The 11,870-nt window shown below is 52.5% G+C and overlaps 2 protein-coding genes across 8 annotated transcripts in view; one reads left to right on the top strand and one right to left on the bottom strand.

The window, feature by feature from the left end:
- GPR137C (G protein-coupled receptor 137C) overlaps nt 1-7,151 on the bottom strand; it is a 15,942-nt gene extending 8,791 nt beyond the window's left edge. Inside the window, exons 1-3 of the mRNA XM_040411152.1 lie at nt 6,711-7,151; nt 2,431-2,474; nt 760-982 (exon numbers count right to left, since the gene is read on the bottom strand). Coding sequence (XP_040267086.1) covers nt 760-982; nt 2,431-2,474; nt 6,711-7,028 — 585 coding nt within the window. The 5' untranslated portion in view covers nt 7,029-7,151. The remainder of the gene's footprint in view (nt 1-759; nt 983-2,430; nt 2,475-6,710) is intronic.
- A 290-nt stretch (nt 7,152-7,441) lies between these two features.
- The window catches only part of TXNDC16 (thioredoxin domain containing 16), a 75,666-nt gene continuing 71,237 nt past the window's right edge, over nt 7,442-11,870 (top strand). For 6 of the 7 annotated variants that reach the window (XR_005774719.1, XM_040411151.1, XM_040411150.1 and 3 more), the window contains exons 1-2: nt 7,442-7,522; nt 9,428-9,467. The gene's annotated coding sequence lies outside the window, so the exon portion shown is untranslated. Of the gene's footprint in view, nt 7,523-9,427; nt 9,514-11,870 lie in introns of all 7 variants that reach the window. The other variant, XM_040411146.1, reaches the window with a different exon arrangement.

Below are 11,870 nucleotides of genomic sequence, written 5' to 3'. Positions count from 1 at the left end.
CCTTTGAGCATTGACAGAAACCCATTGCTTGCACTATTACTCAGTATTTATTTTTGTATTTGCTTAACATATGCCCAGCTCCTCTGCGTTCCCCCCGATGAGCTTTTCACCTTATCTGAAAGCGAAACATGCATGTAGGGATCAACTAGGATAGGGCGAACTGGGGCCAGTCTAATTAGAGAAAGGTTCCGGACCACGTCGCGGGTGCCCTGTGGTTAGGCTATCAGGGCCAGTTTAGCACCCACACCTATGGGCAATACCAGGGATAGGCAGTCCCAACTCCCAATTTACTTGCAACAACTCTACTCCTCCATGGGATATCCTCACCCTGGTCATCGGGAGAATTGATGCATCTTGGAACCCACCGGTAGGACAAACGGTTTCCATTTAAAACGTGCCGCCGTGCACTACCTCTCCTACTACACAAGGCTTTTTTTGTCTTTGTTTATTTGTACCATTAGGATCTATCTTGAGGGCTATTTATTTTAGAAGATAATATTATTAAGTAAGTAAGTTTTATATACATCTAACTAATTTTGGATCACTTTCCTAGTATATCGGTGGTGCAGGTGCAATGGGACGGCCAGCGTGGATATTGCCGACACGTGGAGAATGGGCTCCTTGTATCAGATCTGGGGACGGAGGATTCTGCCATCAGACTGCAAGGGTATTCTAGTACAGGCAGAACCAAATTGATCGGTTCAGCTGCAATGAGAGGCCCGGCCTCCCCATGACAACACTGACGGTCTATAGACCTACCTTAGATTCTAGGTAAACGTAGGCCGGAGACATGTTGGCGATCCTATAGGTGTTATTGGCCAGGGAGATGGAGCAGGCGGCAAAGAGACAGTCGCTGAAGATCATCCTGACCATGGTTATCCATCCGTGCTGGTCGTCCTCCCCGTTGCCAATCAATATGCAAGATACGTTCACTATCAGGAAGGCGAGACTAGTGATAAGAAACCCGAAGTGTAGCGGGATCCTGTAAAAGAGGCGGGGGGGGGCATTATTATATCCATACAGTAGCCTTCCCTAAGTAGGAGAAGAAAAAAAAAAAATATATATGGTATGGCCCAGTTTAGTCCTGTAAAATGCATCCATAGGAGAGCTGGATAGGACTAAACCTGGTGTCAGTCATGTGACCCTCATGTATCATGTGACCTGGTTTTCAGTTAACAGGTGAGTAGTATATTGAGGAGCAGAACATATACAGTATTATCTGCAGCTGTATCTTATGTCTGTCTAGAAGCAGATCTATTTTTCCCTTACACTAAACTAGTAAAATTACATCACCAAGAGACAGGTGGACATTTTACAAATCACCTAGAGACAAGTAGCCATGTAAATACACAGGAATGTAGTTACTGTACTAAAAGTTATGATTCCCACGACTAGTCCCATTTACTTATCACATGGTAGTGTCCTGTGTGCCGACGACCCAGCAGCCCATGTAACACTACAGCTTACTGAAGGTCAGGGATTATGTGATGTGAAGAGTCACATGACCGATGCCATGGAGACATTACACAGGACTCCTACATGGGCTATACAATTCTACCGCATATAGCGGTCAACCACCTGACATAAAACAGGTATGCATGTAGAACTTTAAACATGTAGATTAGAAAGTTGTAAGATTACTATTCTATAAACAAATAAACTGGAATATCCCTTTTAAAGGGAAAATTTTAAAGATTCCATTCATTCAGATTCCCCTTTAGCCACAGATATTCCCTCAGCTTTAAGGGGGATTGTTAAAAAGCTATCCCTTATCCTCAGAATAGGAGGTAACCATTCGACCACTCTGGGTCGCACCGCTGGGGCCCCCCCACCAATCACAAAATCGGGTGCACCATACTTCTCAGAGCAGCGGGTTGAGCACACGCACTGCCGCTCCGCTCTCCAGGACGTCCGGGGATTGCAGAGCACAGCGCTCCTCCCTCCTGTGCCCTTCACTTCGGGGCGCTCTGAGGGGCCCCTGTCCTTGTGATTGATGAAGGTTCCAGTGGTAGGACCCCCACTGATCTAATAGTCACACCCCATCCTGTGGCTAGGGGGATAATCTACAACAAGAATGCTCCTCATGACAGACAATCGGGGCATATTGCTAGGATATGCCCCCATTGACTTATAGGTGCGGGTTCTCCAGCATCACAAAAACATGTCCGCTTTATTCCCAAAACAGCACCACCCCGGTCCATGGGTTGTGTCTAGCATTACAGCTCCATTCTATCGGGGCCGATCTGTAATACCCCACACCACCTGTGGCTCTGTTTTTTTTTTTTGGATGAAAGCAGCCTTGTTTTTCTAATTCTAGACAATCCCTTTAAGAAAGTCATCAAGCGGCCAATGATCGGGAACTAACGGTTCGATCCCAGCCATTGCTCTGCGCATGTCGAAGGGCCCCAAGAGTCAGATCTTTATACTTACTTGTATCTATTGAACTCTGGGGAGCAGCGGGCTTTGAAAATGACCTGGAAAACAAAAGACAGACAACAAGGTTAATAGACGACCTCGTCTCCGGAGCTCACGGCCACAGAGGAGAAGAGTCCGAGAGCTTTTACAGACTGTAGGTACGTGTATTACATGCACCAACTGGTCGCACAGCAGAGGACCACGGCTTCTGGACCGACCAGATGACCCCGATGCAGCCAACTGAAGAAGCTGTGTCCAGCTTGCTGGTGACCATTAATGGTGACCACTGGTTTCACACAGTCGTATTATCTGGTCCTCGGTGGAGGATATGGGTAAAAAAAAAAGTCCCATAAACATTTATCACCTATCCACCATAGTCAGAAAATGGGGCAGCGGTCCCGCAAGCACGCTACCCCTACACTTACACAGGGGACCCCCTTTAGGATGATTGTGGTGGGGGGGGGGGGGGGGGGGTCTCTGATCACAGAATGACGACTCGTCCTATGGATCGGTGAAAGGTCATTTATGGCGGACGATCCCTGACCTTACTGCCCCCCTACTGACAGTGGAAAGAGCCCCCAGGAGATAAGCCAGCGCCAACTTTTCCCCTTAACCCCAAACTCATACTTGGTCGGTGCAGATTTATGTGGGGGTTGAATGGAATATACAGTCCGCCAAATCCTGCCCCTCATCCCAGTGACGCCCCCTAAACACATGTCCTCCCAATATATATATATATATATATTATATATATTAGTTTCTCACCAAGCCATTACTGTACCATTAACGCTTACATCCAATGCAAGTTAACCATTTGATAGCCAGAAACGAGTCAGCCTAGAGTAAGGCAGTGCACGGTGAGCCACATTAACGCCCCCCCCCCCCAATGGTTCAGCGCGATGAAAGAGGAGGAAAGGAGATTACGCTGCAGCTGAAAGCAGAACCCAGGCGGATGGCGACGTAATGGCTGGCAGGGAGCCATCTGCAACCACACGGGGGCGAGGAGCTATTGACAAAAATACACATGCACCCCAGAAAAATAAAAATTTACTTCTCCCCCTTGTCCGCTTCCTGTTCGTCTGGTCCTTTATAACACGGACAGTGTGTAATAATTTGGGGCGAGCCTTTGCGGGTGACTACAAGACATTGCTGGGGGCAGAGTACTAAAGACGGCTGCCCAATAATTGCAGAGCTCCTCAAGTCTCCTTGTAGTAACCTCTCAGTAATATCGCAGGGCGTGGAGAACGCACACAGCAGGATGGTCCCTAAAGTAAAATCCAGTGGGGCAGAATTCAATATCCCACCCTCTTCCATTGGCCATAGCCATTGCTAACTGCACCTTATACCTGAATGGAGACGGGCCCCTTGAACATCGGGCCCCATAGCCCGCTATCCTGGTAGTTCCACCCTTATTTCGTTCCCAAGACGACAAACGCCATATTTTTTTTTAACGAGTTCTAGATATTGATGGCTTTTCCTCAGGATCACGAATGCCAGATTGGTGGTGGTGGTGGTTGGGGGGGGTGATGGGTGACCTTGTGAGCCCCCCAGCTGATGGCAGGGGGGTGTCCGAGAGAGCAGCAGCCTCTCCAGGGTTTACTGGAACAGGGTCTTCTTCGTAGCAATGGTGCAGGGTCCCTCAGCCTAGTCCTGATGATCCCCCCCAAACAGCTGGTTGTCTGGTCCGGCTCTCGACACCCCGACTTCGATGGCCTATCCTCAGCCCACAAAAAGTTTTTGGATTCCCTTTGTGTGCCTGCATTTATCTGATATATATGTAGAGAATGGAAGAGGCCTCAAGTCTCCCTCCACCCCCTCATTCGTAGCAGGTAGGTGGCCATACATGAACTCTCCTTAATGAGCTAGAGATACAGAGACGACTCCGCACGTGCCCTGCCTTATTCTGCTATGATGGAGGTTCGCGGTGCACGGGAGGTCATCTGTCCGCCATAACTGCTGTGGAGGAGACAAGTGTACAGTGTGGACCCGCCGATGGAGTCCGGGGCTGAGCCTTAGCCCCCATAAAGGTGGTAGGTGAGCCACCACTGCTATAGATAAAATACAGGTCATTTACTGAACCTGGTGCCTACTGGGTACCAAAGAGTAGGAGACTGAGCAGCAGAAGAGTTTGCCTTTATACTGTACAATGGTTAGGTAGGTGTCACGTCCACGTGATGCCAGGACCTAAAGTTTCCAGCAGAACATTGATGCCTCCGCCAGCTTTTCTTCCAATAGTGCACCTGGTGCCATCTCTTCTCCAGGTAAGCGGCACACACGTACCCGGCCATCCACATGTAACCCGATTCCTCAGACCAGTCCTTCTAACCCTGGTGCCACCTCTTCTCCAGGTAAGCGGCACACATGTACCCGGCCATCCACATGATGTAACCAGATTCCTCAGACCAGTCCTTCTAACCCTGGTGCCACCTCTTCTCCAGGTAAGCGGCACACACGTACCCGGCCATCCACATGATGTAACCAGATTCCTCAGACCACAGTCTTCTTCCGTTGCTCCAATTCTGACGCCCACACGTGCACTGCCGGCATTTTCACAAGTGGTCAGGCGTCAGCATGGGTGCCCTGATCAGTCTGGAGGTACAAAGCCAGCTGTGACGTCCTGACACCTCTCTATCATCACTACTAGTAATGTTGTCAGCAATCTGTCTTGGCCGTCATTTACCCTGTCACCACATCTGGTTGGTAGGTACAAGACACTACATTTCAGGAACACCCCACAAGTCCGGCCATAGAAACATAGAATGTGTCGGCAGATAAGAACCATTTGGCCCATCTAGTCTGCCCAATATACTGAATACTATGGATAGCCCCGGCCCTATCTTATATGAAGGATGGCCTTATGCCTATCCCATGCATGCTTAAACCCCTCCACTGTATTTGCAGCTACCACTTCTGCAGGAAGGCTATTCCATGCATCCACTACTCTCTCAGTAAAGTAATACTTCCTTATATTACTTTTAAACCTTTGCCCCTCTAATTTAAAACTGTGTCCTCTTGTGGTAGTTTTTCTTAAATATGCTCTCTTCCTTTGCTGGAAGTGTTCTGACCCAGTTGTCTAGCCACAATTAGATCCTTACGCTTCCTCATTTTCCTATTACCTACACATCAACGTCAAGTGCGGACTGGTCACTTGTGGCCCAATACACCCCCCCCCCCCCCCCCCCCCAGACGCCATCGTCACCAGATAATCAGGTCATTCCCTTCACCTGTCAGTGGCTGATCTGTGCGCACCACCAGTATCATGAGTAATGCCAAAATGACAAACTCAGCTCTGCTATACATTATCACAAAGAAATGACCCTACAAGATTATAAACCCATTGGTCGATGAGGTTTCCCCCATCAACCGTAACTCAGCATCTCTGCAGGAAGCCCTCACCCCCCCGACAAAGCATGAGTAAGCAGCTCCACGGTGAGGAGGGGGTTAACCAATGATGTCACCCGTTACTGCACATGTAACAGCTGATCCCTGACAAGCCGCACGCACGCCTCCTGCAGAAGGAAGAGCAAACACCCTGCAAAGCACCAGGGTGCAAAGAGTTTAACAGTGATGTCACCGAAGGGAAAAGAACTTAAAAAAAAAAAAAAAAAAAGGAGCAAGAAATGTTGAAAAAAATAAATTGGCACGACCCCCACAGGACAGATAGGGAATTGCATTAAAGCTTTGGAAGGCATGCAAGGAAGACAATGCATCCTGGAGGAGAGCAACGCGCCCCCCGGAGGCCACATGGGGAATAACCAGTGATGTCATCCTGAGCTGCACAGTACAGGAAACATTCAGCTTTACCTCAAATACTATAGGGGAGCAGCACGCCCCCAACAGTCCAAAGGCACCCCAAAATAGACACCCACTCCTGCACCGATAAGCCGGTTAGCATGCACCCCAAAATAAGCAGAGACTCATTCCTGCACCCATTTACCTGTCAGCACGCCCCCAACAGGCCACAGGGGGCACAAAGACAACCACTCCTGCACAGATTTACCAGTCAGTACCCCCCCTGGGGGCCACATACACCCTAAAATATTCAAAGCCCCATTCCTGCACAGATTTACCACCTGTTCCCCCCGCAGGCCACAGGGGGTACAAGCTTACACACAGCCCCAGAGAATAAAGAGTTAAAAAGCAGTTACGTCACCTTCTGCAAAACAAGAACTTATCTGAAGACTCGAATCACAGGACGGGGGAAGACGACGGCAGCGCGCCCCCTGCCGGCCACGAGCGGAACAGCACCCCCCATGATAAAAGTCAGCAGAGACGCCCCCCCAAAGAAGACTCACCTGTGAAAAATAGAGGTTGAGGAGACACAGGGTGAAGAACTGCAGGCAGATGGGGGCGCAATAGAGCAGCCAGTGCGGGAAAGGCTGCAGAGCATTGGCCTGGGCACAGTTCGTAAGGTAGAAGGAGAAGAGGACGGTCCTGCAGCCGGCCCAGAGCAGGCACAGGAACAGGAGCAGGCTCTGGTAACTCAGCCGCTTCTGCTTGTAGCGGAGCAGCAGCCAGAGCTGCACGTAGACCGCCAGGAAGAGCAGGGAGCACAGCACCGTGCACAGCACCGTCAGCCCCAGCTCCACTGCCCAGGGGATGGCAGCGGTCATGGTGAGTCAGGCAGGACGGGGCATGTCACCGCTCTCCTCTGCAGTTCTCCCTCTCTTCAAAACAACTCCGCTGGAAGACATCAGCTGAGCCCGACCATTTGAGGTACTCTGCGGCCAACCGATTGGCGACTCGTAGACACGCCCCCTAGCGTTTCTGCTCTCTTATAGGAAACGATGTCTGTCAATCATCTCAGCGCGGACCGGCCTCCCCCGAGCGTGAACGGCTCTGGCGACGGATTGGACCGTGGTGACCCCGCCCAAGAGAAGAGAAGGAGGCGATTGGTTGATTGGAACGTCTGTCACTCCTTTGTCTGCGGGTTAGAATACGCCCACAGCCGGATGGTGGTTGGTCTGGGGGAGATCGCTATGGCGACAGGTGGGCGGGACTTGCAGGGGCTGTCAGTCTGGTGGTTAGTGGTACCCTGGCTGCTGGTGGGGTGAGGAGGAGGCGGGACCGGGACTGATGGAGGAAAGGGAAGTGACTGTGCGTGAGGGTAAGTGCCAGGGACGGAGAGAAACTACAACTCCCATCAGGCTTATATAGATCTCCCATTCATTGTAATGGAGAGGGACTACAGGGCAGAAAATTGGGGTAGGACCACCCCTGTTTTTGAGATCCCAGCAGACAGACCCCCGAATAGGACAAGTGGGCCGAAAACGCCTTTAAATTCTTTACTGCTTTCCACATATCTGTTTTCTGTCAGTGAATGGAAACATTTCTGTTCCTATTGAAGAGGTTCCCCCATAAAACCACAGAGGCGACAAGTGTCTGATCCCTGGGGCCCCCACCGATCACCAGGACGGGGGTCTTGGGGTGTGGAGTGGTGGTCGAGCTTGTGTGGTCGGCGCCATTCAAGGGGCTGTCTCTGTTGACCACCGCTCCACTCAGACCCCTCCTCACTGCACAAGTGCATTGTGGGAGGGGCTTGAGACTGCTGCTCCACTTAGACCCCTCCTCACTGCACAAGCGCATGGTGGGAGGGGCTTGAGACTGCTGCTCCACTTAGACTCCTCCTCACTGCACAAGCGCATGGTGGCAGGGGCTTGAGACTGCTGCTCCACTTAGACCCCTCCTCACTGCACAAGCGCATGGTGGGAGGGGCTTGAGACTGCTTCTCCACTCAGACTCCTCACTGCACAAGCGCATGGTGGGAGGGGCTTGAGACTGCTGCTCCACTTAAACCCCTCCTCACTGCACAAGCGCATGGTGGGAGGGGTTTGGGACTGCTGCTCCACTTAGACTCCTCCTCACTGCACAAGCGCATGGTGGGAGGGGTTTGGGACTGCTGCTCCCCTTAGACTCCTCCTCACTGCACAAGCGCATGGTGGGAGGGGTTTGGGACTGCTGCTCCCCTTAGACTCCTCCTCACTGCACAAGCGCATGGTGGGAGGGGTTTGGGACTGCTGCTCCCCTTAGACTCCTCCTCACTGCACAAGCGCATGGTGGGAGGGGTTTGGGACTGCTGCTCCACTTAGACTCCTCACTGCACAAGCGCATGGTGAGAGGGGCTTGAGACTGCTGCTCCACTTAGACTCCTCCTCACTGCACAAGCGCATGGTGGGAGGGGCTTGAGACTGCAGCTCCACTTAGTCTCCTCCTCACTGCACAAGTGTATGGTGGGAGGGGTTTGGGACTGCTGCTCCACTCAGACTCCTCCTCACTGCACAAGCACATGGTGGGAGGGGCTTGAGACTGCTGCTCCACTTAGACTCCTCCTCACTGCACAAGGGCATGGTGGGAGGGGCTTGAGACTGCTGCTCCACTCAGACTCCTCCTCACTGCACAAGCACATGGTGGGAAGGGCTTGAGACTGCTGCTCCACTTAGACTCCTCCTGACTGCACAAGCGCATGGTGGGAGGGGTTTGGGACTGCTGCTCTACTTAGACTCCTCCTCATTGCACAAGTGCATGGTGGGAGGGGCTTGAGACTGCTGCTCTACTTCAGACTCCTCCTCTCTGCACAAGCACATGGTGGGAGGGGCCTAGGACTGCCGCTCCACTCAGACTCCTCCTCACTGTCACAAGCACACAGATTTTTTTTCCTCCGTGTGTGGATTTCTACCTGCAAAATCCGGACAGGCTATCTGCAGTGTATCAGCTCAATGTGAACACGCCCTTACAGAGATCTGTGCTTTTACAAGCCGGGCAGGATCAGGACACATTTTCAGCCTCTGGGTAATTTCATTCACTGACAGCATGCAGTGATCTTGAAAGCACTATAGAGTGGGTGATCCTAGGTTGTCTCCCACCCTGCTGTTATCGGCCGAGCCTAAGAAACCATTCACCGGGGTCTGGCAGGCTTCCCCGTGATAAACTGCAATTCCGGAGTCCCCCTTTAAGCGGCTCGGATCGTTTATATATATGACATGTTGACATTTTGTGTCTTGCCTCGTTCCAGGCTGATCCGTGATGATGGGTGACCACGCAGGTGGAGGAAGGCGTTTACTTTAGTGCCGCGCACAGAGGTAAGAGACAGTGACGAAGGTTAAAGTACAGCGTCCGCCGGAGAGCCCGACCACAGATAACACTCGCTCCGCCTTATAGAAGGAAGTGTCTGCCTTTAATGTTTAAAGGGGGTTTCCGCTCATAGACTTTTATGGATCGCCAACTGGGATTGGCTGGAGTCCTACTGTCGGGACCGTAAAGATCCCGGGAGTGAGGAGGGTCCGGCACTCAGTATAGGGGGAAGGGGCCACACACACAGGAGGATGCTGGGAGTGAGGAGGGTCCGGTACTAATTATAGGGGGGGGGCACACACAAGAGGATGCTGGGAGTGAGGAGGGTCCGGTACTAATTATAGGGGGGGGGGGGGGGGCACACACAAGAGGATGCTGGGAGTGAGGAGGGTCCGGTACTAATTATAGGGGTGGGGGGCACACATGCACAGGAGGATGCTGGGAGTGAGGAGGGTCCGGTACTAATTTTAGGGGGGGCACACACACAAGAGGATCCTGGGAGTGAGGAGGGTCCAGTACTAATTTTAAGGGGGGCACACACACAAGAGGATGCTGGGAGTGAGGAGGGTCCGGTACTAATTATAGGGGGGGGGGGGGGGGGCACACACACACAAGAGGATGCTGGGAGTGAGGAGGGTCCGGTACTAATTATAGGGGTGGGGGGCACACATGCACAGGAGGATGCTGGGAGTGAGGAGGGTCCGGTACTAATTTTAGGGGGGGCACACACACAAGAGGATCCTGGGAGTGAGGAGGGTCCAGTACTAATTTTAAGGGGGGCACACACACAAGAGGATGCTGGGAGTGAGGAGGGTCCAGTACTAATTATAGTGGGGGGGGGGGCACACATACACAGGAGGATGCTGGGAGCAAGGGGTCCGGTACTAATTATAGGGGGGGGGGGGCACATGCACAGGAGGATACTGGGAGCGAGGAGGGTCCGGTACTAATTATAGTGGGGGGGGCACACATAGACAGGAGGATACTGGGAGCGGAGGAGGGTCCGGTACTAATTATAGTGGGGGGGGGGGGCACACATAGACAGGAGGATGCTGGGAGCGGAGGAGGGTCCGGTACTAATTATAGTGGGGGGGGGGGGGGGGGCGCACATAGACAGGAGGATGCTGGGAGCAAGGGGGTCCGGTACTAATTATAGAGGGGGGGCACACATACACAGGAGGATGCTGGGAGTGAGGAGGGTCCGGTACTAATCATAGGGGGGGGGCACACATACACAGGAGGATGCTGGGAGTGAGGAGGCTCCGGTACTAATTATAGGGGGGGGGCACACATGCACAGGAGGATGCTGGGAGCGAGGAGGGTCTAGTACTCATTATAGGGGGAAGGGGCCAATCATACATGGGAGGGTCCCGGGAGCGAGGAGGGTCCAGTACTCATTATAGGGGGAAGGGACCAATCATACATGGGAGGGTCCCGGGAGGGGGGAGAGTCCGGTACTCATTATAGGGGGAAGGGGCCAATCATACATGGGAGGGTCTCGGGAGGGGGGCGGGTCCGGTACTCATTATAGGGGGAAGGGGCCAATCATACATGGAAGGGTTCCTGGAGCGAGGAGGATCTGGGACTGATTTTAGGGGAGGGGGCCAATCATACATGGGAGGGTCCCGGGAGCGAGGAGGGTCCAGTACTCATTATAGGGGGAAGGGTCTAATCATACAGGGGAGAGTCCGGTACTCATTATAGGGGGAAGGGGCCAATTATACATGGGAGGGTCCCGGCAGCGAGGAGGGTCCAGTACTCATTATAAGGGGAAGGGGCCAATCATACATGGGAGGGTCCAGGGAGGGGGGAGAGTCCGGTACTCATTATAGGGGGAAGGGGCCAATCATACATGGGAGGGTCTCGGGAGGGGGGCGGGTCCGGTACTCATTATAGGGGGAAGGGGCCAATCATACATGGAAGGGTCCCGGGAGCGGGGAGGGTCCGGTACTCATTATAGGGGCTCATTTACACGGCCGTATGAACAGATCCGCACCCGTTCCGCTATTTTGTGGCAGGTCTGCAGATCCATTTATTTCTATGGGCCCTCAAAAGATGCGGACAGCTCACCATGTGCTGTCCGCATCCGTTATTCCGTACCGCGGCTCCGCAGAAAAGATAGAACATGTCCTACTCTTTTCTATTCCGGACATGGAATAGGCATTTTTTATTATGGTTGCGGCCATGTGTGGTCCGCAAATTGCGGAACACACATGGCCGGCATCCGTGTTTTGCGGATCCGCAAAGCACTCAGCCGTCTGAATGGGCCCTAAGGGGGAGGGGGTCCGGTGCTCTCAGTATAGTGCAGTCATATCAATAGAGGGTGACTGTAAGCCCCTAATGATCATGTTATGGTTTTTATATTGTCAGTCGAGGGTCTCCAA

Source organism: Bufo bufo, chromosome 11 (assembly GCF_905171765.1).
Source record: "Bufo bufo chromosome 11, aBufBuf1.1, whole genome shotgun sequence".
NCBI lineage: Eukaryota > Metazoa > Chordata > Amphibia > Anura > Bufonidae > Bufo > Bufo bufo.
This window is presented reverse-complemented; position numbering and strand designations above follow the sequence as displayed.